Source organism: Saimiri boliviensis, chromosome 21, assembly GCF_048565385.1.
Source record: "Saimiri boliviensis isolate mSaiBol1 chromosome 21, mSaiBol1.pri, whole genome shotgun sequence".
Taxonomy (NCBI): Eukaryota; Metazoa; Chordata; class Mammalia; order Primates; family Cebidae; genus Saimiri; species Saimiri boliviensis.
This window is the reverse complement of record NC_133469.1, coordinates 24,951,164-24,978,699: the sequence shown is the minus strand read 5'-3', so window position 1 is coordinate 24,978,699 and position 27,536 is coordinate 24,951,164. Positions and strand designations below refer to the sequence as shown.

Here is a 27,536-nt window from a genome sequence, read left to right as displayed (position 1 = left end):
GGATTACAGGCGTGAGCCACCGCGCCCGGCCCAAAACCCACAGTTCTTATGTGTTCAATTCCATGACTTAACAACTGTACACGCTCATGTGACCACTATCCAAACAATCTAGAGGACAATTCCATCAATCCAGAGAGTTTCCTTGTCAACCTTCCCAGTTTCCATCTCTCTTTTTTATTCTCTTAGCTTTGTCTTAATTGAGTTTTGGTAATTGTAACATTTTTATGCCTTTCTACAGTTTTCACCATTTCTCCATCTTCCTATGAGTTGGTCTTCTGGGCTAGGGCTGGTAACAGCATAGAGGCCCTCTATACACTCAGGGTCTGTTGACGACTTGCATCTGAATGCAGTGGCATGACCATAGCTCACTGTAACCTTGAACTCCTGGGCTCAAGTGATCCTTTCACTCAGCCTCCTGAGTAGCTTGGGACTACAGGCATGAGCTAGACTGCTCTCTAGCAACAGCAAGATGTTGCAGATCCATCAGTGACCATCGAGGAGCCCTGGTCCCTCTAGATGAGTTCTGGAGCACACTTGAGCATAGATAGTGGGTTAGAACGACCTTCTTTGTGTTCAGGGCCCTTGCACCAGTGGCAGATCCAATAAGGCATATATTTGAAGGTTACGTGTTTTCTATGAATCTTTCTAATGTAGTATGTAACTTCATAAAACTATTTTCTACATGTAGACAGAAAAGAGGAGGTAGTACTACTTTTTATCCTATTAAAGCTCAATTCATCATAAAAGTACCATAATAAAGAGCTTACCAGATTTGTCTTTCTGAATAGCTTTATCCTCAAAGTAGCAGAACATTACCTGGAAGCGATCGGGATCTGTTGAACGCAGTACCCTAACAAGAAAACAGCTTTAAATAAATTTTGAAAAATCCAGACCCTCCCTATCACAGATTTAACACTGTACAGAAGTGGTAAGGCTGTGAAGAACATCTGCCCTCTGCCATTCATAAGGGTGCACAATGACATAGACTTTCTGGAGGGTGATGTGCATCATCTATTATACATTCCTGCATCTTTCACTCCAGCAGCCCCACCACTAGGATATATCTTTTTTTTTTTTTTTGAGACGGAGTTCCGCTCTTGTTACCCAGGCTGGAGTGCAATGGCGCGATCTCGGCTCACTGCAACCTCCGCCTTCAGGCAATTCTCCTGCCTCAGCCTCCTGAGTAGCTGGGATTACAGGCACGCGCCACCATGCCCAGCTAATTTTTTGTATTTTTAGTAGAGACGGGGTTTCACCATGTCGACCAGGTTGGTCTCGATCTCTCGACCTCGTGATCCACCCGCCTCGGCCTCCCAAAGTGCTGGGATTACAGGCTTGAGCCACCGCGCCCGGCAATGTGTACACACCTTTAACTTGATTTCCCAAATTTTCCACTTTGTGGTTTTTTGTTTGTTTCTTTATATATATAATTTATTTATTTTTTCTTTAATTTATTTCCACTTTGTGGTTTTAAAGTTCTCTCAACAACCAGTGGCTGGAAACCTCAGCCAAATTTCTGAATAAAGGCTTCGAGGTTGGCTCTTAAGAGTGCTCCCAAGGGCCTGGCAGGCTGCCCGAGGTGGGAGCTGGGCTCACAGGAGCTGCTGTGGGCTGTCTCTTAAGAGTCTTCCTCTGCCAGTTAAGAGCCTGTACTGAGAACCTGAGAAAACTACTCAGGTGCACACTCGTGGGAAAGGCAGAGGTAGCTCTGTGTTCAAACCACCTGAGGTTGAGGTCTGGAGACACCTCTTCCAGTCATACATGCTAGGATGAAAGCCATGTTTTTGCTTTGTTTGGGTCTAGCTTGTTTTTTGGGGGCTGCTTTTTCTTTGAAAAGACATTGTTTACAAAAAACACTACAAGGAGCTGGACTAACAGGCTATAGGGGATGGTGGTGAGGTCAGTGGTTTATTTTTCTCTCTACTTATTTTGTAAGATTTTGTATAAATTTTTTTTTTTTTTTTGAGACAGGGTCTTGCCCAGGCTGGAGTGCAATGATATGATCATAGCTCATTGAAGCCTCAACCTCCTAGGTTTAAGCAACCCTCCTGCCTCAGCCTCCTGAGTAGCTGGGACTACAGGCATGTGCCACCATGACCTGCTAGGGTGTTTTTATTTTTATTTATTTATTTATTTTTTGGGGGGCAGAGATGAGTTCTCACTCTGTTGCACAAGCTTGTTTCAAACTTCTGGGCTGAAGTGATCCTCCCACCTCCCAAAGTGCTGGGATTATAGGCATGAGCCACTGCCTAGCCATTTTTGTGTAATGTCCTTATATTATTTTTATAGCTGAAAATAAAAGACATCTTTTTTTTTTTTTTTTTTAACGGGGTCTTGCTCTGTTGCCCAGGCTGTTGTGAAGTGGTGTGATCTTGGTTCACTGCAACCTCAGCCTCCCAGGTTCAAGCGATTCTCTTGCCTCAGCCTCTTGAGTAGTAGGGATTACTGGTGCCCACCACCATGTCTGGCTAATTTTTCTATTTTTAGTAGAGACAGGGTTTCACCATGTTGGCCAGGCTGGTCTCGAACTACTGACCTCAGGTGATCTACCCGCCTTGGCCTCCCAAGGTGCTGGGGTTACAGGCGTGAGCCACCAAACCCAGCCAAAACAAAAGACACTTAAAATGAAAAAAGAACAAAGTCAAAACTCCGTTGGCTCTGTGGGACTTGGGGAGAATGGCTCACTGGTTTCCACACTGGGCTCTGTGTAGAGCCCTGGCCTGCTGAGGGCAGGGAAGAGGACACTGAGCAGGAAGGTGGGGTACATTCCCATGCAACCAAAGCAGCCTGCCTTTATTTTATGTACTGAGCTTTCAAGGACTATTTTACCAGAAGGTTGCTGGCAACAAAGAAAGGCTAAAATAGTGTTTTCATAATAGCCTTTATTTTAGGAACACTTTCTTTTTCAAGTCATCTGGGAAAGAAATTATTCTACAACTTATTTGCAACCCTCCTGTGACTTAAGCTGAGTGTAATTTGACCTTTTCTTGATGACAAGAATCATCATTTTGTAGCCAATATGTTCAGCCACTCACTGTCCCAGGGTGCCTGAGGCCTCACCACAGTGGGTCTGTGTAACAGTGCCTACCTCACAGGTGTGTTGGAGTGTGCGTAAACATGGGTAATGCAGCACAGTACCTGGCACAGCACAGGTGCTCAATCCATGTTTGCTTCTGAAGTCAACACAGTAACAACTGTAGATCCTAAGAGTCACTACTGCTGTTAGGACTGCTGTGGCTACAGGTGTGTCCTGAGTATCAGGCCATATGCAGGAATGTTTTGGAGCCGGCCCCACCCCATGTTGCATTTGCTGTTTGTATTCAACCGCGGTCCTGGGAATCAGCTCAGTGAGTATCCTAGAAGTGCACTCAGTGAGGCTGGGTCCTCAGAATGGCCTCGCCCAGTCCATGGGCTGAGTTTACAACACTGACTGCAACTGCTCAGAATCCTGTTTCCTATTAGAGAGGGGATGACGCGGAGCTTAGATACTGGGAGGTGTTAGACGTGATGTTTGGTGCTCATGAAGGAGGGGCATAAGAGAAAAGTAGAGAGTGTTTTTGCTTGTTTTTTGCTTGTTTCAGAAAGTTTGCAAGTCTTGAGAGGAATTGAAAAAAGTCCCATGCTTACAAGGGCACAAAAATGAAAACCCTGCTCAAATCTGGGTGTGCATGGTGGTAAAGGCACATGTACCTCATGTACTCCAGCCGGTACACAGATAGGAGGTAGGTGGACATGGCAAAGTCCAGCTTGTTGATGAGTGCGGATACTTCAGGAGGGGGGTCCAACAGGTTGATGATGGTGCTGCGGAGCTCACTCAGCTCAGCCTGGAGGGAGAGAAACACTTAAGGGCTCATGGGGCACTTCCCAGGACAAACAGGTCCTAGTGGCTGGCAACACGTTAGTAAGGGCAATGAAAGGATCTGCCCTGATTGGCCCAGAGAGCATGGCAAAATGAGATGTGAATCCTTACCGGAGTGACTGTGTCGTTCTTCATGGCTGAGTTATATTGGAGGACGGACCGCAGTGGCTCCTTGCTGGGAAAGGTGAGAAGGGGGGACTTGGTGGCTATTTCACAGACCCCCTCGTACCATTCTTCTGGCCAGAGTCCTGCAATAAATTGAACACAAATGAGGAAATCACCTTGGTCAGAAAGCACTGCAGTGGGCTGACTGATAATTTCTATAGTCATGGGTCCTGTGAGACAATTATCCCCAAAACTGGGCACAGAAATGAGTCTGTTACCTAACTTGGATAGATTTTTTCCTAAGGTGTGTGGCATTCTCAGTACCTAAAATACATCTGGGGACAGTAACATTTGCAAATACTTACAGGAAGCAGCAGCTGCATGTGGACTCATTTGAACATGCTCACCTTCATAACTAGGTGGGCTCTGACACCTTTATCTTCATTCTGCACTGTCTTCCCCGGGAGAGAGATCATCCCCCTACCTGAGCCTTCCACAGCAAATCCCATCAGAACAGAATACAGCCAGAAGTCCCGGAAGAGCTTCTGTAACCGAGGCTTAGCTTCTTTGATGGGCGGCAGTCGTCGGGTTAGCTGATGTGTCAAGAAGAGAAGGAGAAAAGAGGTTATTTGCTCAGGAAATCCTAACCCTGTAGGTGTAAAATCAACCGCAGATTCATTCTCCAAGAGCATTCTGAGAGACTGTCAGACTGGGTAGGAAAATGTACACTGAGCAGTAATAATTTTGCAAATAAGCATTGTCCATTCATTCACTTACTGAGTCCCTAGTGTGTACCTGGTGCTGTGCCAGGAAGGAAAAAGGCCTGTTCCTGCACTTGAAGGACTTCCTGTCTAGTTTGGAGGCAGGTGAGTAACAATTACAGTGGGGTAGAGTTCCTGGAGAAGGTGTCATGGGTCTCAGAGTTAGCATTTGAGGAAAGTTTAGCCAGGGGAGAAGAGAAGGCAGCCTGTCCAGCCACAAGATCATCAGGTCCTAAGCCTGGCGCTGTGGAGGGCAACGAATGCTCAGGGAAAGGCAAACAATGAATGTGAGCCAGAGCTCAGAGAAACGGATGCCACTGGGAGGCAGGGAAAGCATGAGAACTCTCATGGGCCAGGCAGCACAACTTTTCCAAACAGTAATCTTGGGCAGAATCCCCATATGTGTAACAGGTAAAGCAGAGTTGCCTGGGTGCAGGTGAGGGGTTACTGTTCCTGTGTTCCTGCTGCAGATGCTGGTAGGAAGCAGGGAGAGACTCATCAGTGGTATAAATGGTTAAACTTGGCTGGGTGTGGTGGTTCACACCTGTAATCCCAGCATTTTGGGAGGCCGAAGAGGGCAGATCACCTGAGGTCAAGAGTTCAAGACCAGCCTGGCCAACATGGTGAAACCCCAACTCTACTAAAAATACAAAAAAATTAGCTGGGTGTGGTGGCAGGCGCCTGTAATCCCAGCTACTCGGGAGGCTGAGGCAGGAGAATCACTTGAACCTGGGAGGCGGAGGTTGCAGTTAGCCAAGATTGTGCCACTGCACTCCAGTCTTGGCAACAAGAGTCAAACACTGTCTCAAAAAAAAAAAAAAAAAAAAAAAAAAGGTTAAATATGTGTACGATGTCCAGCTGGAAAGACTGATCCTCACAGATCCCCAGTGAATGTTGAGCTCCCATCAGTGATGTTGAGTCTGCAGTAAGTGGGGGGACTTTGTTACTCCCAAACACTTATGAGCACTTATGGGTATGGGCCAGGGGCACAGAGGTGGGATAGATGATAACATCATCTCTTGAGGCGAGGAGGTCACAGGGGGACAGGCTGTGTGTGACACATCACACACATCAAGAAGGACTATAAATTGGCACAATACTTCTTTGAAAGCCATCCGGTAACACATATCAGAAATTCTAAATATCCCCACACACATTTCACTCAAAATCCCATCCCTAAGAAATCTATCAAAAAAAAATTTAAATGCTGATTTAGGCACAAAAATGTTGTAACAGCAGAAACACACTAAATGTCCACCTGAAAGGGGCATTTAAATAAGTAATAATATATTAAAAGTAAAACAACTTATTTATTTTTGAGACATGGTCTTGCTCTGTTACCCAGGCTGGAGTGCAGTGGCACAATCACAGATTACTGCAGTACTGACCTCAATCAATCTCCGAGGCTCAAGTGATCCTCCCACCTCAGCCTTCCCAGGCACAGGGAGGACAGGTGTGCTCCACCATGTCCAGCTAATTATTTATATATATATATATATATATATATATATATATATATATATATATATATATATTTCTGTTTTTTTGTTTTTTTTGAGATAGATTCTTGCTCTGTTGCCTAGGCTGGAGTTCAGTGATGTGATCTTGGATCACTGAAACCTCTGCTTCCTGAGTTCAAGTGATCATCCTGCCTCAGACCTCTGAGTAGCTGGGACTACAGGCATGCAGCATCATGCTCAAATTATTTTGTATTTTTAGAAGAGATGGGGTTTCGCCATGTTGACCCGGCTAGTCTCAAACTCCTGACCTCAAGTGATCTGCCTGCCACGGCCTCCCAAAGTGCTGGGATTACAGGTGTGAGCCACCATGCCCAGCCTAATTATTATTTAATATTATTTTTTTCTTTTTCATGCAAACAGACACCTTACTGATTTATTTATTTATTTATTTTTGTAGAGGTAGGCTCTCACTATGTTGCCCAGGCTGATATTAAATTTCTAGGTTCAAGAGATCCTCCCACCTTGGCTTCCCCAAGTGTTGGGATTACAGCCATGACCTACCGCGCCCAGCCAAGAATATAGTTCCTCAGACTATTTGGTGACACATGTAGAATTCACAACGTGTCAAGTGAAAAAAATGTGTAAATTATATAGACTTAAAAAAATCTAAATACATATGCATAGAATGAAAATGGGAAAAAGCAGCCACATATTATTTCTGGATTGCTAGGGATTTCGTTCTTCTTCTTTAATGCCTATATTTCCTGGAGATCTTCCATGAACATGTTCCTTTACAATCAAAGGGAGGGTGCAGGTGCTGGTCTAGGGCTTGGCAACCTGTGTGGAAGACGACTCCACACCTCTGCTTAAGAGCCACCAGGGCACTGTGTCCTTGAGAAGAGTGGGCCAAGACCTGGGGGTGCAGGGTGGACTGTGGGTAGGTGCTGAGGAGGTGGGGAGCTTTGGAGAGGGCTGTGCAGAGGGCAGCAGCAGATGAAAGCAACACAGGGCAGAAAACCTAGAGCCGCACAGGATGCGGCCACAAAAGGACAGTTGACAAGGGGCTTCCAGTTCAGCTAGTGGCCAAGGATGATGAGAGTAAGAATATGCAGCTGTGGGACTGACTGTCTCTGAAATGATGGGCCTCTCAGGATGATGTCCCAAGTGATGGTGGAGACATAAAGGGGTTTCCAGACTGCAGAATTCAAGGCCTATGTGGCTAAGAGGTTGTGGTACCTTCTAAAGAGAATTAGACTTTGGTGGCTATGGAAAAGGGTCGAGCTTCCAGAATGCTTCCCTCTCAATGGGAACAGTGGCTCCATGTGGCTGGGAAGCTCAATGTGGTTTTGACACAGGAAAGAGGAAGTGAGTTGACTCTATCTTTGAAATCCTACTCCTGACCCTGTGAACTTCTTGGGTCCCTCCTGAGGACTTTGGCTTGAAAGTGTCCCTGTGGGTTCTCCCTGTTCTCTGACTTCTCTGGGCCTGCTGGCCAATGTCTTGGCTGAGACTGTTCTAATCTCCAGAAAAGGGAGGCTAGGGCAGTGTCAGAAAAGAACCTAGGAGGGCTTAGATGCATCCTGAGATTAACATGTGACACAGATGTGGCTGCTCAGGACCTGGTAGGGGGAAATATTCCTGTGCTTCAAGAGAGACAGCGGGTCGAGAGAAGGGCCACAGGAGGCAAAGGGCCACCAAAGACAGGAAAGGCAAAGGATACAAGGACCTGCTCGCTCCTAAAAAATATCAAGATCAGGGGAGAAGTAGGAAGACTGAAAGTAGCCCCCCACAAATGGAATTAAGTGGAGTAGGTAGAGGGGTGCAATCATAGCTCACTGTATGTGTGCAAGTGATCTCTCTGCTTCAGGCTGCCGAGCAGCTGGGACTACAGGTGCACAGCATCATGCCCAGTTTTTTTGTTTTTTTTTTTTTTGTAGAGGTGGGTTTTGCTAGCTGGGCATGGTGGCTCACACCTGTAATCCTAACACTTTGGGAGGATGAGGTGGGCGGATCACCTGAAGTCAGGAGTTTGAGACCAGCCTGGGCAACATGGTGAAACCATGTCTCTATTGAAAATACAAAAATTAGCTGGGCATGGTGGCAGGTGCCTGTAATCCCAGCTATTTGGGAGGCTGAGGCAGGAGAATCGCCTAAACCTGGGAGGCAGAGGTTGCAGTGAGCCAAGATCATGCCATTGCACTCCAACCTGGGCAACAGAGCAAAAACTCTGTCTCAGAAAAAAAGAGAGATGGGTTTTGCTATGTTGCCCAAGCTGGTCTTATACTCCTGGGCTCAAGTGATCCTCCTGCCTCAGCCTCCCAAAATGCTGGGATGACAGGCATGAGCCACTGTGCCTGATCCTTTTGCATATTTTTAAAATTTCATGTTAAAAGATGGAAAAGGCTGGATGCGGTGGTTCATGCCTGTCATCCCAGCTCTTTGGGAGGTTGAGATGAGATGGGAAGATCTCCTGAGGCCAGGCATTTAAGACCAACTTGGCCAACATAGTGAAGCCCCACTTTTCTCTAAAAAAATTTTTTTTTCAGGTTGGAAAAAATAGCCGTGAGACAAGCTTTGAAACTGGAAAACAACGATGGAGTATGTGTGATGGGAGATACTACTCCACAGTGGGGGCTAAAACCATATACAAGCTGTTACCTCTAAATAAGGAAATGACTAAAAAATGTCAATGTCAACAGGTACTGAAATCCAATTTTTTCAATAGTGGATTACATGATCAGAAATCTAGATAGGCAGGAAACACACCTGCTTCATTTATTTATTTAGACGGTCTCACTCTGTTGCCCAGGCTGGAGTGCAATAGCACCATCTCAGCTCACCGGAACCTTTGCCTCCCAGGTTCAAGTGATTCTCCTGCCTCAGCCTCCCGAGTAGCTGGGATTACAGGCACGTGCCACCACGCCCAGCTAATTTTGTATTTTTAGTAGAGATGGAGTTTCACCATGTTAGTCAGGCTGGTCTTGAATTCCTGACCTCAAGTGATCCACCTGCCTTGGCCTCCCAAAGTGCTGGGATTACAGATGTGAGCCACCACACCTGGCCGGTACTGGCTGTAAAAATAACAAAAGTAACACATATTCATAGAAAAAGATTAAACAAAGAAATACATAGAGTGAAAAATGAACACTGTGTCCCCTCCCAGACCATTTCTGTGAATAGATATGTACACTATGAAACGATGAGGAATAACATTTCCTGAATGCCAGGCACCACTCTAGTATTTTCCGCACATTCATTATCTCATTTAATTTTCACAATGACCTTGTGCAGTAGGTGTTAACTGTCACCTCATTTCAGAGAGCAGAACACTGAGAGCTGGAGGCCAAGGGGCAATTTCAGCCAGGGTAGCTGGGGACGCCCCAGTGAAACCAAGAGCAAACAGTGATAACAGTGGTCACCTGCTGGTCTGCAGGGAAGACGCCCTGAGCAGAAATGACAGCAAGTGCCAGGGCTGTGCTGAGGCCGGGCTTGGCACGTGTGAGAATAAGACAGATAATGAGGGAGCTGGCCCCAGGAAGAGTGTAGGCACAGGCAGCAGTCACTCTAAGCCAGAGAGATAGTGCCACACTGAAGACTCAGTATAGATGTGACAGATGAAGGCTCTGAGAAGACAGCTCTGACCAAAGCTAAAGTGCAAAACCGGACTCAGACACAGCCACCAGTCTGTGTCCTAAACACAATGACCCTTTACACGCTAGAATTTCTCAAATGGAGCAATGCACGGGGCCCTCACACACCCACAGATTTTCCTAGTCACATTCTCCCTTCAGATAGACTCTGGGTGCCGACACTCCCAAACACGCTCTCAAGGAGCAGTCTCTGTGATAAGCTGATCTTCCAGACAATCCAGAATATTCTTAAAACTTTACAGATCATAAAATTAAAAGCACAAATTAAAAAACAAATTATAAGGCCAGGCATAATGGCTCATGCCTGTAATACCAGCACTTTGCAAGGCTGGGGCAGGAGGACCACTTGACTCCAGGAGTTCAAGGCCAGTCTGGGCAACACAGTGAGACCCTGCCTCTACAAAAAAATTCAGTTAGCCAGACATGGTGGTGTGTACTTGTATTTCCCAGCTATTTGCGGGGCTGAGGCGAGGAAGATTGCTTGAGCTTGGGAGGCTGAGGCTGCAATGAGCCAAGATCATACCACTGCACTCTAGCCTGGGTGACAGAGTGAGACTCTGTCTCAAAAAAAAAAAAAAAAAAAAAAAAATAGGGCCAGGTATGGTGGCTCACGCCTGTAATCCCAGCACTTTGGAAGGCCAAGGTAGGTAGACCACTTGAGGCCAGGGGTTTGAGACCAGCCTGGCCTAAGTGGTGAAACCGCATCTCCACTAAAAATACAAACATTAGCTGGGTGTGGTGGCATGCACCTGTAATCCAAGCTACTCAAGAAGTTGAGGTAGGAGAATCGCTTGAACTCAGGAGAAAGAGGTTGGAGTGAGCCAAGACTGTGCCACTGCACTCCAGTATGAGTGACAGAGCAAAACTCTCACACACTATATATATATATATATATATATATATATATATATATATATATATATATCACAGCCCCAGAGATCTCCAGGAATGGCCCTGAGTTTGGGAAGCACTGCTCAGTAACAGTCCTATCTGTCCTACAACAGATAGGAGTACTGGGCTGTACCCACTGGCAACACACACAGCAATCTTTGACTGGAGAAAAGTCCATGCCATGAATTCCTTGTTCTGTACGCCCCTAATTTTATCCTCCCTCCCCCATTTTTCACTAAGCAACAAGCTCTCGGAAGGATAGGGACACCCGCCTAGTAGCTGAGCCAGCCATATCATCCCTGAAGAGCAGGTGAAGGGCAGATGCTGTGATCATCCATCCCAGAAGAGAGGACACAGTTGGAGGCAGACGCATGATCTCTACTTTCAGCTACCCTGAATGCAGCCTGGTCCCCAGAAGCCTGATGAGCGCCTTGGTTATGTGGTGACCTCAGCAAGGGCTGCTCCTGCACTGAGGCTGTATGTGCGCACTAAAACAGTAACCATTACATACCCCAAATATCAGCTCTGTAAGAACTGGAGATGAGGAGCTGCAAGCCACTCTGCAGTTATCAAAGGCACGGCTGAGGGGGTTTGTGCTGACCAAGCTAGTTGCCTGGTGTTTGGATTGGGACATATTTACTTTGGAAAATATGCAGCGGCAGCCCAGCACCAAAGTTCACATCAAAAACTAACTGATGACCTTGGCTGCCTTCATCTCTGAAGCACCACTTCTCAGAAGCACAGAGGTAAGTCGGGTTTCTAATGTTTCTGCTGATTATAAATTATTTGCGGCGTTTAGAGATAGATAACTGGTTCATTTTCTAGCAAACTGAGAATTCAGAAGCATTCTCACTGTTTTAGAAGTGGGATGGTCTCCTTTTTCAATCTGCCTATTATAAAATTCTGTCAGTTACATTATTGGGAGAGCTGACAAAGTTAGACTAGGAACTGTGGAACAGATGAAAGTATTGTACTTACATTAAATTAATCAAACAGGATAACTGTCCTGTGATTATGTAAGAGAATGTCCTTGTTCTTAGGTATTTTCCCTTAAGTATTAGTATTAATGGTTAGATGGGCCAGGTGTGGTGGCTCATGCCTGTAATTCCAGCACTTGTGGGAGGCCAAGGCGGGCAGATCACAAGGTCAGGCGTTCAAGACCAACATGGTGGCCAACATGGTGAAACTCCATCTCTACTAAAAATAAAAAAATTAGCTGGGCATGGTGGAGCATGCCTGTAATCTCAGCTACTCAGGAGGCTGAGGCAGTATAAACACTTGAACCCAGGAGGCAGAGAGTGGAGATTGCAGTAAGCTGAGATCACGTCACTTCACTCCAGCTTGGGCAACACAGTGAGACTTTGTCTCCCAAAAAAAAAAAAAAAAAAAAAAAAGGGTTAGAGGAACAAGATATAGGAGACTTACTCTCAAAATGGTCCAGAAGAAAAAATGTGTACATGCATACCTGTGAGTACATACGTGTATGTGTACACACACACACCCCCCAGGGCAAAGGTTCCAAAATTTTAAACCTGATGAATCTGGGTAAAGGTATACAGGAGTTGTTCTACTACACTATTCCTTCAACTTTTTTTCAAAGTCTGAAGTTATTTCAAAATAAAAAGTTTTCCAAACTTTAGGCAGTTACTTCTCTCTCATTCTGCCTGCTCTGTTGGCCCTGGAAACCATACACCAGGAGGGACAATGGTTTATTGGGTAATATGCTCTGATGCATGACTGAAAAGGCCAACCAACTTCTGGCGATTAACAAGAAAGCACAATATGAAGTTCCCCCCAAAAAAAGAAACTAAAAAAAAACAAAAAACTTTTCAATTATTTATCTTTTTTTTTTTTTTTTTGAGACGGAGTTTCGCTCTTGTTACCCAGGCTGGAGTGCAATGGCGCGATCTCGGCTCACCGCAACCTCCGCCTCCTGGGTTCAGGTAATTCTCCCGTCTCAGCCTCCTGAGTAGCTGGGATTACAGGCACGCACCACCATGCCCAGCTAACCTTTTGTATTTTTAGTAGAGACGGGGTTTCACCTTGTTGACCAGGATGGTCTTGATCTCTTGACCTTGTGATCCACCCGCCTCGGCCTCCCAAAGTGCTGGGATTACAGGCTTGAGCCACCGCGCCCGGCCCAATTATTTATCTTTAAAAAATATTGTTTCTCTTTAAAGATAGTAAGGATTTAATTACAAACTAGTGATAGTTTTTAAATGTCTTCTACAATGTTTGTTATACTGAATAGCAAAATAATAGGAAGATTCACCTTCAGATCTTTAATTTCAATCCATAAAAGATATTGGAGCTATTTTCTGCTTTCTCTGGTAAGGGAATAACGAAAACAATTTTTGGCTTTTCATCAGAAATGTGGGAACACGGTATAAGAAGTTTCCGAATATTACCTTCTGAATACCAGGATAAAAACATGAATGTCTTCACTCTGCCACTCTATCTGGCCTTAGATACGTTTTCCTGAATGCTTAATTATTCAAGTTGGTTTTTGTTTTGTTCTTTAACCTTATTTTTATCTGAAAAGAACACTTTTCCCCCATTTTTTCCTTCTTTTATTTTTTTTTTTTAAATAGAGATGAGGTCCTGTTATGTTGCCCCAGCTGGTCTTGAACTCCTAGGCTCAAGCAATCCTCCTGCCTTGGCCTCCCAAAGTGCTAAGATTACAGGCAGGAGCCACTGTGCCTGGTCTTCTTGAACTTAGCCAAAAGGCAAAGAAGTGATAAAAGGAGGCCTCGTTAAGTGTAGCTGAGCAAGGAGCCTTCTACCAGCTGTTTACTTTCTTTGTTCCCGACTTTTAAAAGTGTATTGCTGTTGACACCCATGCCCGATTCTATTCAGAAACTGGGCCCAGTTCTAGTTGCAGCCACATACATTAGAAATCATTTCTAGAGGCTGGGCACAGAGGCTCATGCCTGTAATTCCAGCACTTTGGGAGGCCAAGGCAGGTGAATTGTCTGAGCTCAGGAGTTTTGAGTCTAGTCTGGGCAACATGGTAAAACCCCCTCTCTACCAAAAATCAAGAAATTAGCTGGATATGGTGGCACACATCTGTGGTCCCAGCTATTTGAAAGGCTGAGGTGGGAGGGTCTCTTAAGCCTGAGAGGCAGAGGCTGCAGTGAACCAATATGGTGCCACTGCACTCCACCCTGGGTGACAGAGCGAGACCCCATCGCCTCAAAATAAAAATAAATCGTTTCTAGAAACCGTTTTCCCATGTATAAACTAGTGGCACTGCAGCCTCAGGCAGGTGCTGAGAGGGGGACCTGGAAGAGGCAACTGGCATTTTCAGTCAGGAAGAATGTGACTTTCCAGCTCCAAAATGTGCAATTCAAGTCTTTCTTAGTTGAGACTAAAACCAAGTTTGAGCTTACTATTTCAACAGTATTGTAAGAGGAAGACCCAAGGAAAGGGACTGGCGTTGAGAAAACAGCTAGGAAGCTGCTCTGCACAGCCAGGGAGTCTGGGAGCCTCTTGGTACCCTAGGGCGAATAAGGCAGAATGCTTGATGTGGGGCTAGAGGCTCAACCGACTTGGTTAGAATCCAGCCACTGCCACTTATTAGTGACAGTGATGAAAGGCTCAGTCTCCTGATATGTAAAATCCTGGGTGGAGGAAGCTGTTATATAAAGTGCCTTATACAGCGTGCCAGGCATCCAACAGAGGCCATTATCAACATCAACCACACTGAGAGCATTTCAAGCAGAGTATCTGAACAGTTAACCCCATCTTCAGGCCTAATGAGTTTAAGAATTTGCTTAACCAGAGCAGCCAGTAACTTTTATCTGGCCTCGACTGGCAGCAGATATTCTGGCCCTCAAATATCTATCTAATAGGAAATGGTCGCAGATATAAAACAAGCTTAACGAAAGGCAGTGTTGGGTTTTTTCTGTTTTTGTTTTTGTTTTGAGGTAAGGACTCACTCTATTCCCCACGTTGGAGTGCAGCGGTGTGATCATGGCTCACTGCAGCCTTGACCTCCCAGGCTCATGTGATCCTCCTACCTCAGTCTCCTAAGTAGACGGGACCACAGGCATGTGTCGCACCAGGCTAATTACTTAATTTTTATAAAGATGAAGTCTTCTTATGTTGCCCACATTGGTCTTGAGCTCCTGGGCTCAAGTGATCTTCCTGCCTTGGCCTCCCAAAGTGTTGGGATTATAACTGAAACCACGGCACCTGGCTGGCAGTTCTTTCTGGGGTGATTAGAAGTTTGGGACCATGTATTACCTGTCTGAGTCAGCATTATAAACACCTATGGCCACTGTCCTGGCAAAACATGGAAGCATCAAAGCTTTTCTACCCAGGATGCAGTTAACCACCAGGAAGTAAGCTAGAGAAAGACAAAGGATTTGGCAGTCAAAACAGATTTGATAAGCCAAATCAGATCCTCCTCAGAATGAGTCAGGGAGGAACAGATAAAGACAGGATTAGGACAAAGCCTCTGTGCTAAATGCTGACCTTGTTTACTTAAAGGGAGGGCCCCTCGCGTCTAGAGTAAGAGCTTGCTGACATTACCATCAAACAGACCTGTTTCTAAACCTGTATTAGAAGCTAAAACATAGACGATTTAGTTGCTCCTGACAGCAGTGGGAGCCACTGTCTAACAGATACAAAGCAGAAAAAGGCATACCCGCAGCAAATCCTATCATTTCTGGGGCTGCCACCACATCATCTCACTATGACCTGAGGGGGTCCCAGCACTAAACAGGTTCCAAATTTTACACAAATTAAACAACCCCAGGTAAGGCCTGGTGGCTTATGCCTGTAATCCCAGCACTTAGGGAGGCTGAGCTGGGTTGATCACCTGAGGTCAGGAGCGTGAGACCAGCCTGGCCGACATGTCAAAACCCTGTCTCTACTAGGAAAAAAATATAAAAATTAGTCAGGTGTGGTGGTGTGTCCCTGTAGTCCCAGCTACTCAGGAGGCTGAGGCACGAGAATTGCTTGAGCCTGAGAGGCCAAAGTTGGCAGTAAGCCAAGCTTGCACCACTACGACACACTACACTCCAGCCTGGGCAACAGAGTGAGACTCCATTTCAAACAACAACAACAACAAAACAACTACTACAACAACAAAGAAACAACAAATTAAACAACCCCAAAGATTACACAAACTTCAAGTATCTTTAGAACATCTGTTTCCAGAAAGTCTGGCCCATGGACATTTTTCAACAGCATCTCCATTGCAAAGGTGGAACAGTGTGAGTCACACAGGCATGGCTGAGTCCCCCTACTGCACATCCTATCCGGGTGCTCTCCAGTCATCAGCCCCAGGCGCCCACTCAAGGCCAGCTCTTAGTGAACTTTTCTTGACTCTCTGGGCACCCTCACACCTACCACACAGGGTAGAGCTGCACTCGCTTCGGTACCCCCATATGCTCTGGCGGCATTATTTTGAGAGCCTTTGCTTTACTGCACGTCTGTCCCATCTGTCCCCTGACTGGTACACGAGCCCCTGGTGGAATTTTGTCTCTGGTACCTAAATACTGTCTGGAGGTGGTGGACAAGGTGTCTGGAGAAAAAGAAACTCCTCCCTGGGATGCCTGAGCTCCCAGAATTCTAGGTCAGTTTTGCAAACCTTTAAAGAAGGGATTTTCATCTAGGGGCCCACAGATCCTTCAATGAGGTTTATGAGTCTCACATCAAAGGTTAGGTGTCTGTTCATCTACATCAGATTCTCTTAAAAGTCATAATCCTAAAACAGTTAAGAACTGATGCTGTGAGGCCTCTTCCTGAGTCAAAGCCACAGGGAACCTGCATGTGGACGCTGCAGTGGGGTGTGGATCAGCCAGGCCACCTTTCACTGTGTTCTGTTTTCCCTCCCAGCTTTAGCTCTGCCAAAATGAAACACTTGTTCCACTCACTTCTCATTTTCCTCATCATAACATCTGCGTGGGGTGGGAGCAAAGGCCTGCTGAATCAGCTTGAGAAAGAAGAGAAAACTGCTCAGCCTGAGGATCTCCAGTGGAAGCAGTTAAATAACAAAAACCAGAGCACGCCTCTTTTCCCTGCTGACTTCCACAAGGAAAACACCGTCACCAACGACTGGATTCCAGAGGGGGAGGAGGACGATGACTATCTGGACCTGGAGAAGATACTCAGTGAAGACGACGACTACATTGACATCATTGACAGTCTGTCAGTTTCCCCTACAGACTCTGAAGCGAGTGCTGGGAACATCCTCCAGCTTTTTCATGGCAAGAGCCGGATCCAGCGTCTTAACATCCTCAACGCCAAGTTTGCTTTCAACCTCTACCGAGTGCTAAAAGACCAGGTCAAAACTTTTAATAACATCTTCATAGCACCTGTTGGCATTTCTACTGCGATGGGTATGATTTCCTTAGGTCTGAAGGGAGAGACCCATGAACAAGTGCACTCGATTTTGCATTTTAAAGACTTTGTTAATGCTAGCAACAAGTATGAAATCATGACCATTCATAATCTCTTCCGTAAGCTGACTCATCGCCTCTTCAGGAGGAATTTTGGGTACACACTGAGGTCAGTCAATGACCTTTATGTCCAGAAGCAGTTTCCAATACTGGCTGACTTCAAAACTAAAGTAAGAGAGTATTACTTTGCTGAGGCCCAGGTGGCCAACTTCTCAGACCCTGTTTTCATATCAAAAACCAACAACCATATCATGAAACTCACCAAGGGCCTCATAAAAGATGCTCTGGAGAATATAGACCCTGCCACCCAGATGATGATTCTCAACTGCATCTACTTCAAAGGTAAGAAGCGGCCGGGCACGGTGGCTCAAGCTTGTAATCCCAGCACTTTGGGAGGCTGAGGCAGGTGGATCACGAGGTCGAGAGATCGAGACCATCCTGGTCAACATGGTGAAACCCCGTCTCTACTAAAAATACAAAACATTAGCTGGGCATGGTGGCGCGTGCCTGTAATCCCAGCTACTCAGGAGGCTGAGGCAGGAGAATTGCCTGAACCCAGGAGGCGGAGGTTGCGGTGAGCCGAGATCGCGCCATTGCACTCCAGCCTGGGTAACAAGAGCGAAATTCCGTCTCAAAAAAAAAAAAAAAAAAAAAAAAAAAAGGTAAGAAGCACCTTTACAGTTCTCAGAGCAAACCCACAACATACTCTTTTTGTATATGGGTAGATTGAATGCCAAGAACTATAGTGTAACTGTAATTTATCCAGGAAAATAAGACACAAGATTGACTCTGGAACAGGGACAGGTAAGGCCAAGCTGAAGTGACAGTAGCAGCTGACATTTACTGAGCCCCAACTCTGCTTTAACACAGCCTTGTGAGGTTATCACTGTTATTAGCATCCCCATTTTACAGAGGAAGCCATCAAGGCACAGAGAAGTTAAAAGGACGGGCCAGGCACAGTGGCTCATACCTATAATCCCAGCACTTTGGGAGGCTGGGAGATCACTTTAGGTCAGGAGTTCAAGACCAGCCTGGCCAACATGGTGAAACCCCAGCTCTACTAAAAATACAAAAATTATCTGGGCATGGCGGTGGACACCTGTAGTTCCAGCTACTTGGAAAGTTGAGGCAGGAGAATCGCTTGAACCTGAAGGCAGAGGTTGCAGTGAGCCGAGACTGTGACACTGCGCTACAGCCTGGACAAAAGAGTAAGATTCCATCTCAAAAAAAAAAAGGAAAAAAAGAAGTAAAATGATGCTCCAAAGGCACTCAGCTATTAAGGAGCAGAGCCAAAGCTGAATTCAGGCAGACCAGCACTAACAATTTGTTAAACTGGAATAAATAATACAAAACTGTTTTAGCATCTGGTCAGCCTGGATTTGAATTTTCTCTTTTCCTCTCCCAATTATCAATAAGCAGGAATATAGACAAAAGGCTAAAGAAACGCGCCTGCTTGAGCAGCTGACATTAACACCTACAAGTGCTTTTCAGGATACTTTTGAACTATTGGGCAGGTGGGATGGAGAAATAACCTACTATTTCTCCAGCAACTGTTCTGGGCAGGCACAAGGGCACTTTTTAAGGAGGTCATCTCACACCCAACATACATGTAAAAGCCAAACCTCTCTTTTCAAATACCCTTACTGGAACCAGACCAGAAGAAACCTCTACTTTACTCTCTAAGCTGAGAGTGAGGAACGGGAGACATGAGGAATGGTTTGGCTTCAGGGACTAATTGCGGTGACACAAAACTGCTTCTCTTTGCCACCAAGGACTACCAGGTACCCACAAGGGGCAGTCCCTGAGGACTTGGGAGGCCAGTGCTTTCTGCTAGGTTAGCCTCTGTGGTTTTACAGCAGCCCAGGGATGTGAAGGAAGGAGACCCCCGCACTCCTGGCTTCTGTTCAGGGAAAGGGAGCTAGAGCCCCTCCGGACCTGTCAACACACCTGCTCTGTGCCTTGGCTGAGGCCCCCAAAGCTCTGCAAGGCAGGCATTCTGCTGGATAGGTCAAGCAGGGCCACTCTGACACCCAGGCTTCCACCTCAAAGAACAGCACAATCCTGGCCTCCTGTGGGTGGAATCAAAGGCTGAGTTCTAACAGGCTTGTGGCAGACACACACACAGAGACTTACATAGATATGATGCATAAACATATCCTTTTCATTATTGGTTATCAGTACAAGTTTTGGAATCGAGTAAACAAGAGTCTAAGTCCTGGTTTCACCACTTCTCACTTGTGTGACCTCAGACAAGTCATTCAACATCTCTATGACTCAGTTTCCTTATCTTTATCACTGAGATAACACCTACTCTGACAGAGCTGAGGGAAGAACCATAAGAGATCGGTCATGCAACAGTGTGGCCCATGGCAAGAGCTCAGCGAATTCAAGGGAATAAAACTGTAGATTACAATACTAGTACAGTATGATACGGAGCATATATGATATTGTTAGTAACATTTATTTTACTTCTGTGAGCAAACAACCTATGTTTAGGACTGACTTTAGAACAGGCTAGCGGAAGCCTATTTGGCAGCACCAAAGTCCTCCAACCTACTGGTCTGTTGGAGCCCCCAAGAACACTCAAGAGCCTCTGCCTTAGCCCTGGCCAAGGGTTCAGGGACAGGTGGAGAAATATACAGCAGAGAGCCATCCCTGCATGCCTGGAGGAGGAGAAATGACCAGGCACGGTCAGTTGACAATCTCCTAAACACAGTAACCCATGTCACACCACAGTGTAACACAAATGCAAACACTTCTGCTTCCTTTCCCCATCATATGAGAACAGTCATTCAATGCTGGGAATCATAAGGGATCAAATGCTAGGAGCACCCAATCGTTCAGGGATGCTTCTCAAAGGGGAAGAGTGTCTAGAAGTGTAATTTTAATTTCACTTAATTTCATATGGAATAATCTCCATTACTAATTTTGTTGCTAATTTTGAATGTGCTAATCACTTTGTAAAGCACAATAAACCACAGAGGTAGGCTCTCAGGAGGAAGGTGGAAGGAAAGAATTCCAGGAGACACGGGACAGCTCCATCCAAATTGGAAAGGGCTGTGATTCCTGACAGGGCAATTTTGTCCCCAAGGGCAAAGGTCTGAAGACACCTGTGGTTGTCACAACCTGGGAGGTTGGGGTAAGCATTAATAGTATCTAGAAGGGAGAGGCTGGGGATGTTGCTAAACACTGTACCATGCACAGGGCAGCCCGTACCACCACCGACTCTTATCTGGCCCAAACGTCAAAAACGCTGAGGTTGAGAAACAATGGGTGAGGCAGACTTAGAGAGAAGGGAATCGAGCTTCACTCAGAGGCAGGCAGGAGCTGTCTGGTACTTAAACCTCCAAGACACCTCCTACTCATCTCATCCTGGCTGTTCTACCCACCAGCTAGAAACCTTGAACAAGTTACTTCACTTCTTTGTGACTCTGTTTCCTCATATTTAAAATGTGGAAATAACAAAAAGCACAAAACTTGCATGTTGCTAGGAGCGGAAATGAGATAATATAGGAAAGGTGCTGAGAAGAATGCCTGGTACACGGCCAGTTCTCAACTACTGGTCATCCATCACTATTAGTTATTCATATCTTAGAGTTAAAATAGACATGGGCTTATTCCTGGATACACAACATTGTCCCCGTATCTACAGTGGTGATCCTAAGGGCAACATGGCATCATGCACGTGTCCTGCTAGTCACTACCGAATCACAGTGTGAGGGATGAAGGCCATCAAGACAGAGCTAAGGTTGGCAGGGTGAATCATGCCTGTAGTTTGAGTGCTTTCGGAGGCTGAGGCAGGAGGATTGCTTAAGGCCTAAGGTTTGAGATCAGCCTAGGTAACACAGCAATACCCCATCTACAAGTAAAAAAAAAAAAAAAAAAAAAGAAAAAAAGAAAAATTAGGCCAGGTGTGGTGGCTCATGCTTGTAATCCCAGCACTTTGGGAGGCTGAGGCAGGTGGATCACTTGAGGTCAGAAATTCGAGACCAGCCTGACCAACATGGTAAAACCCCATCTCTACTAAAAATACAAAGTTAGCTGGGTGTGGTGGTGCATGCCTGTAATCCCAACTACTTGGGAGGCTGAGACAGAAGAATCGCTTGAACCCAGGAGGCAGAAGTTGCAGTGAGTCAAGATTGCATCATTGCGCTCCAGCCTGGGCAACAAAAGGGAAACACTGTCTCAAAAAATAAAGAAAGAAAGAAAGAAAGAAAAAAGAAAAATTAGTCACGTGTGGCACATGCTTGTAGTCCAAGCTACTGGGAAGGGAGGCTGAGACAGGAGGATCCCTTGAGCCAGGAGTGTGAGGCTGCAGTGAGCTATGATGGTATCACTGCACTCCAGCCTGCATGACACAGCAAGACTGTGTCTCCAAAAAAAGGTAATAATAATAAAAGCTGAAAGGAGCCCAAAGTTACTCACTTGACAGATGTGACAGATGAAGAAATAGAAGTGAGGCAAGTTAGGTGTCTTATCATGGTCACACAACTAGTCTGCATCAGATCCTAACCCAGAAACCATTCCACTTCATTTCTAACCTCTCTTGTTAGAAATGCAAATTTCAGCCCGAACCAGACCTCAGGAATCAAGAGACTGAGGGGTGGGCCCTGCAGGCTATCTGAATGACACTTGCAGGGGACTCGGATTCACTCTCAAGAGTGAGACCATTTCCCTAAAGGAACCTTCGCATAATAGCCTCTTCTTGTGGCCTTTACAGGATCCTGGGTGAATAAATTCCCAGTGGAAATGACACACAACCACAACTTCCGGCTTAATGAACAACAGGTGGTCAAGGTTCCCATGATGCAAACCAAGGGGAACTTCCTCGCAGCAAATGACCAGGAGCTGGACTGTGACATCCTCCAGCTGGAATACGTGGGGGGCATCAGCATGCTAATTGTGGTCCCGCACAAGCTATCTGGGATGAAGACTCTGGAAGCACAGCTGACACCCCAGGTGGTGGAGAGATGGCAAAAAAGCATGACAAATAGGTACTTGAGGCTGTGTGTGTGTTCTTTTGATCTCCCAGATGCTGAGGGTGTCTGGGAATACTGGAAAATTAATCATTTTTTTTTAAAGGGAGATTTATGTACAAGTACCCAAGAACTTCCATACAGGGCCATTCTGTTAATTCAGCTCCAATTTATTGCTTGAGAAAAGAGATGATTGGAGAGCATTCAGAAGGGACACATCTGCTCTCCAGGGGCCAGTTTCAGAAGTTAGGGGCAGTTGACGTAGAGACAGCTTGAAAACAATCCCAGCTCTGCTATATACTTGCTTTGTGGCTTTGAGTCCCAGCTTCATCATCCCTACAATGGCGGTAATTCCATTACTTTCCCAGGTTGCTGTGAGAAAATAACAGAATCGGGGATGCAGAATGCCCCTCCCAGTACTTGGAACCAAAGAGGCACTCAACAAAGACCGGCTCAACCCTTCCCTACCCAGGAAATTCCAAGGTCCTCCCAGCCTACTGAGGATACATCATTCACAATTTCCTCTATTATTATTCATTATTCTGTAGTTAAAACTGCAGATGTTAAATATTTATTGAGATTATTATTGGGTCACAACAGAAAGAATGCAAAGGTCTTATTTCTGTTTCACTGGATACTGACTAGGCCCATAGAAAGAAGTGATTCTGGTTTGAGTCTCCTTACAGGACAAGAACACAAACAAATGCCACCAAACCGAGAAAAGTGGGGTCTTAGAGGAAGGTATTTGCCTGGGTAGCCAGTCATCATGCTCTGCGGATTTTCCCTTAACAATGTCCCTTCTGTAGCTCCTCCTTCCATACCTCCCTACAGCCTGGCAGCTCTTGAGAAAGGGACTGCATTTTTTTTTTTTTTTTTTTTTTAAACAGAGTCTTGGTGGCTCATGCCTGTAATCCAAGCACTTTGGAGGCCAAGGCAGGCGGGATCACATGAGGTTGGGAGTTCAGGACCAGCCTGACCAACATGGTGAAATCCCGTCTTTAAAAAAAAAAAAATTAAAGAAAAAAAAAAAGAAACAGGGTCTTGCTTGCTGTGTCACCCAGGCTGTGGTGGCATCATCATGGCTCACTGCAGCCTGAACTTCCTCAACTAAGTGAACCTCTCACCTCAGCCTCCTGAGTAGTTGAGACTATAGGCGTGCACACCTTCATGTCCAGCTAATTAAAAAAAAATTTTTTTTTTTTTGAGAGATGAAGTCTCACTGTGTTGCCCAGGTTGAATTCTTGGCCTCAAGCAGTCCTCCTGCCTCGGTCTTCCAAAGTGCTGGGATTAACAGGCGTAAGCCGCCATGCCTGGCCTCATATGACTTTTAATTGAGATCCTACTTGGTGCCAGGTATGAGCGAGGTACAAGAATGAACAAGATCAAGGCTTCCTGCCCATCCAGCTGTGACTGCATCTTACATCTCTTTATCCCCTGCAAAGTGCCAGACTGCTCCACAAGCACTACTGATGCTATCCACCCACTTAGGAATAGAATAAGTTGAGGCAGACTGAGAATGTTTAGCATTGTCTAGTATATACATGAAAGGTTCTTTTTTAAAGGACACTACCAGATATTCGACTCCCTAATTAACAAAAAAAAGAAATGCCTAAAGTTGGGGAACCAGATTAGAAAATTCTTTCAGATGCCTTCTTAAACCACAAACCAGTAAAAATTCTGTTAATACCCTTGAAGACAGGAAACGAAACACACAGTCTCAAGGAAAATAGCCATGCAACAAAAAACACATCTCAGTTTACAGTATTCCATTGTAATTGGAAATTACAATGGAATAAGCTTTCTAAAATCCTCAACTGATAGTCCCGGAATATAAAGTTTAATAAGTGCTATATCAATTCTGTGATAAATGTAACCCATGGCCCTTTAAAGGGAAAATCATGATTCTTTCATAACCTGTGGTTCAATAAAAGTGGGCCCCCCCTTTCTTTTGTCTAGAACTCGAGAAGTGCTTCTGCCGAAATTCAAGTTGGAGAAGAACTACAATCTAGTGGAGCCCCTGAAGTTGATGGGGATCACGACGCTGTTCGACCAAAACGGCAACATGGCAGGCATCTCAGACCAACGGATTGCCATCGACCTGGTAACCACTCCCTTGTCCACTCCCTGCCTCGCCCCAGGGTCTGCCTCAGCACACCCCACCTCCACCTTCCTACCCACCCCCAATCTGACTTCCCAGCTTGGGGTGCTGAGTCTGCTCTTGGGTCTGTCTGGGGCTCACAGAGGGCCTGGTTTTATGGATGCCGGCTGAAGAGCACGGCACCTAGCAGACACTTAGTGGGCAGGGAGGTCCCAGGAGCAGCCATGGGGTGAGCTCCACTCCCGCTGACACCAGAGAGAGGGGAGATGTATGCTCCAGTCTGGGAAATAGCTACCCCCAAACTGAAACATGAAAGAGCCATTAAACACTGCACTACACATACTTAATTTAAACCAGTCAGGCACTCAGTGAAAGAGAGAGAACACCAGTCCAAACAGTGCAGCAGAACCAGTCCTGCGTTCCAGGGAAGTGTGCAGCGGAGTGAGGAGCTGGAGCTGGGGCAGCTGTCCTGCACCAGCCCCCAAGACCCTCAGACCACGGGCACTGCCAAGAGGGAACATGACCCTAGAGTCACACTACACAGCCTCTAAGTGCAACGGCTGCCCCTGACAGGTCGTGACAGATATTTTCAAGGGTGACTCTGACTAGCTGTGATTTCTGCCTTACATGTTGTCTTTGGACCCTTTCCCTGAATGAGATGAGATTGTGCTGGACACTCTAGCCCTCTGTGTGCTGACCTCCAGAATCTGACAACTTTCCTTTCCAAACAGTTCAAGCACCAAGGCACAATCACGGTGAACGAGGAAGGCACCCAAGCCGCTGCTGTGACCACGGTGGGGTTCATGCCGCTGTCCACTCAAGTCCGCTTCACTGTCGACCGCCCCTTTCTTTTCCTAATCTATGAACACCGTACCAGCTGCCTGCTCTTCATGGGGAGAGTGGTCAACCCCAGCAGGTCCTAGAGGTGGAGGCCTGGGTGTCTGAAGTGTCTTGGGGGCACTCTCATTTTGTTTCCATTCCAACAATTAGAACAGACATGCTCTGGCATCACGACTTCCATGGTTTATGCTACCAATCTGAATTCAAGGCCCATATGAGAGAAGCAGCTTAGGAATGACCAAGAAGAAAGACTTGTTGGAATTAATTCTGCACAATAACCCATGCTGTAAGCTCACAGAAGTCACTGTAATTGTAGTATGTCAGCTGTTACCTAGAGGGTCTCACCTCCCCCCTCCTCATAGCAAACCTGAGCAGTGTGCTCTGAGCACCCCCTGCTCTCTCCAGTGACCCCATCGTTACACACCTGGCTCTGTCACTCAGCCCTTTCTCCACCAGGCCCCTCATCTGAACACCAAGCACAGAAATGAGTGGTATGACTAATTCCTTACCTCTCCCAAGGAGGGTAGACAACTAGCCATTCTTGATGTCCAAAGAAGCCACCTCCAGACATATAAGGGGTACCCTGGGCTAATGTTAGGGCTTAATTCTCTCAAAGCCTGACCTTTCAATTTGATGCTGAATCCCATCAGTCCCTCCTGCTGTTGCCTCCCTGTGACTGGAGGACAGTGTGTGCACATGGCCTTGTCTCCCATACTAGAGATAAATAAATGTAGCCACATTTACTGTGTATCTGTTGTAATTCTCTATTTTTGAAGCTCAAATATCAAAAGCCAAATCTAAAACAGCTGACAACCCCAGGAATGATAAAGGCTGACAGAAAGTCAACACTGCACATATGCCACAGCAGGGCATGTTCTCAGGACAGGATGGGTGTGTTCTGAGTCCTGGGGAGGGTCTGCATGGTACCCTGGAACTGCAGGGTGCTAAGTGGCACATAAGCCCCAGGGCTCCCACAGTCTACGCCAGGCCACTGCAGCTTTCATTCCTCAGACCTGGTCCTACAGTGGGTCTGGTCTGACAGAGCAGGTAACACCCGAGGAATATGTTTCTGGATCCTTCAATCCCTGGGTTAGACAAGTTGTATCCACAAAGGCTGCTCAGAATGCAAGAATGCCAGCGCTCCTTCAGTAGGGGACAACTGACAATCACAGGTTCTGTGTGTGCAGGTAGTCTAACTGTAACCACTACAGCCTGGCAGATGAGGAAGACAAGGGTGGGAAGAGTTCTGAAGCCTGTCCAAGATGCCAAAGTAGTGGGTTTGGGTTCAAGTGCAGGTTGGCTGGAGTCCAGCGTCACACAAAGAGTCTTGTCACAGGCTTCTGACCCCATGAGACCAATACCAGTAAGAAGAGCAGCAAAAGGGAGTAGAGATGGAAGGGGAATACCACTGCCCTGTGTAGGTGTGCTGGTGGGTTATCTCACAGAGTCTCCTTATCCTCAAACCCTAGGGGGCTGGCACTGTTGTCCCTTCCTTTTCACAACTGCAGAAGCAATTTCAGTTCACAGAAAGGACGCCATCTGCCTGACGCCTGAATCCGCACCCAGGCAGGGAGATCCTGAAGCCCTGCTTTCCCCTGCTCCCCTCCTGACTTCCCGCACTGGGCTCTGTCTCCTTACTCTGCTGAGAGCATACAGGGCTAGGTGAATTGCCCGAGCCATCCTCTCGGATTCTGGTGAGCCGTGATGCTGCGGATGGCCCACTCCTTCAATTCATTCTACGACCTGCTTCACCACTCTTCCCTTCCGGTGTTTGTCCTACATTTCTCATCTCGCTGCAGCTTCCTCTCAGCTCCTACCATTTCTAAACCTAATGATCTCAAAAAACTCTTTTAGTCCTTTGCCATGTCTGTCTCATACCCAGAAAGGCAGTGCTCCCTTCTGCTCACCAGCCCTGTCTCTGCTACAGCCAGTGTGGAGTCCTCCACACTCTGGAGCATCCAGAAGCCCCCATCTCAATGCCTTTTGTTCACGTATACCCACTCAGAATCTCTCAGATCCCCTCTTACAGAAACTAGCCCATCCATTACTCAAGGGAGGAGTGTATTCATTCAGAGCACGGACTCTGAGTCAGGCTGCCTGGGTTTGAATTCTGGCTCTGACATCTAGTAGCTATGAAACTCTGAGGCAAATTCTCAGCCTCAGTATTCTCATCTGTGAAATGGGAAGACTAGTAGCACTTACCTTGAGGGATTGCTGTGAGGATGAATCAAGTTAATGTCTGGAAAGCATTTATTTTATTTGTTTATTTATTTTATTTTTTGGAGACAGAGTCTTGCTCTGTTGACCAGGCTGGAGTGCAGTAGTGTGATCTCAGCTCACTGCAACCTCCACCTTCCAGGTAAGTGATTCTCCTGCCTCAGCCTCCTAAGTAGCTGAACTACAGGCACGCGCCATCATGCCCAGCTACTTTTTGTATTTTTAGCAGAGATGGGGTTTCACCATGTTGGCCAGGCTGGTCTCGAACTCCT

The 27,536-nt window shown here is 46.2% G+C and overlaps 2 protein-coding genes across 3 annotated transcripts in view; one reads left to right on the top strand and one right to left on the bottom strand.

The window, feature by feature from the left end:
• PI4KA (phosphatidylinositol 4-kinase alpha) overlaps positions 1-27,536 on the bottom strand; it is a 151,077-nt gene that overhangs the window by 52,355 nt on the left and 71,186 nt on the right. Inside the window, exons 20-23 of the mRNA XM_010330469.3 lie at positions 4,449-4,557; positions 3,971-4,107; positions 3,691-3,824; positions 768-850 (exon numbers count right to left, since the gene is read on the bottom strand). Of these exons, the coding sequence (XP_010328771.2) occupies positions 768-850; positions 3,691-3,824; positions 3,971-4,107; positions 4,449-4,557 (463 nt within the window). The remainder of the gene's footprint in view (positions 1-767; positions 851-3,690; positions 3,825-3,970; positions 4,108-4,448; positions 4,558-27,536) is intronic.
• On the top strand, positions 11,370-25,795 carry SERPIND1 (serpin family D member 1). 2 transcript variants are annotated; one of them, XM_003942648.4, is made up of 5 exons: positions 11,370-11,472; positions 16,571-17,475; positions 21,854-22,127; positions 24,066-24,210; positions 24,939-25,795. In XM_003942648.4, exons 2-5 carry the CDS (start codon positions 16,587-16,589, stop codon positions 25,128-25,130), a joined length of 1,500 nt encoding a protein of 499 aa, XP_003942697.2. In that variant the 5' UTR covers positions 11,370-11,472; positions 16,571-16,586; the 3' UTR covers positions 25,131-25,795. The 2 variants fall into 2 exon arrangements, with proteins under 2 accessions (XP_003942697.2, XP_039318487.2); XM_039462553.2 differs by lacking the exon at positions 11,370-11,472 and having other exon boundaries at positions 16,552-17,475.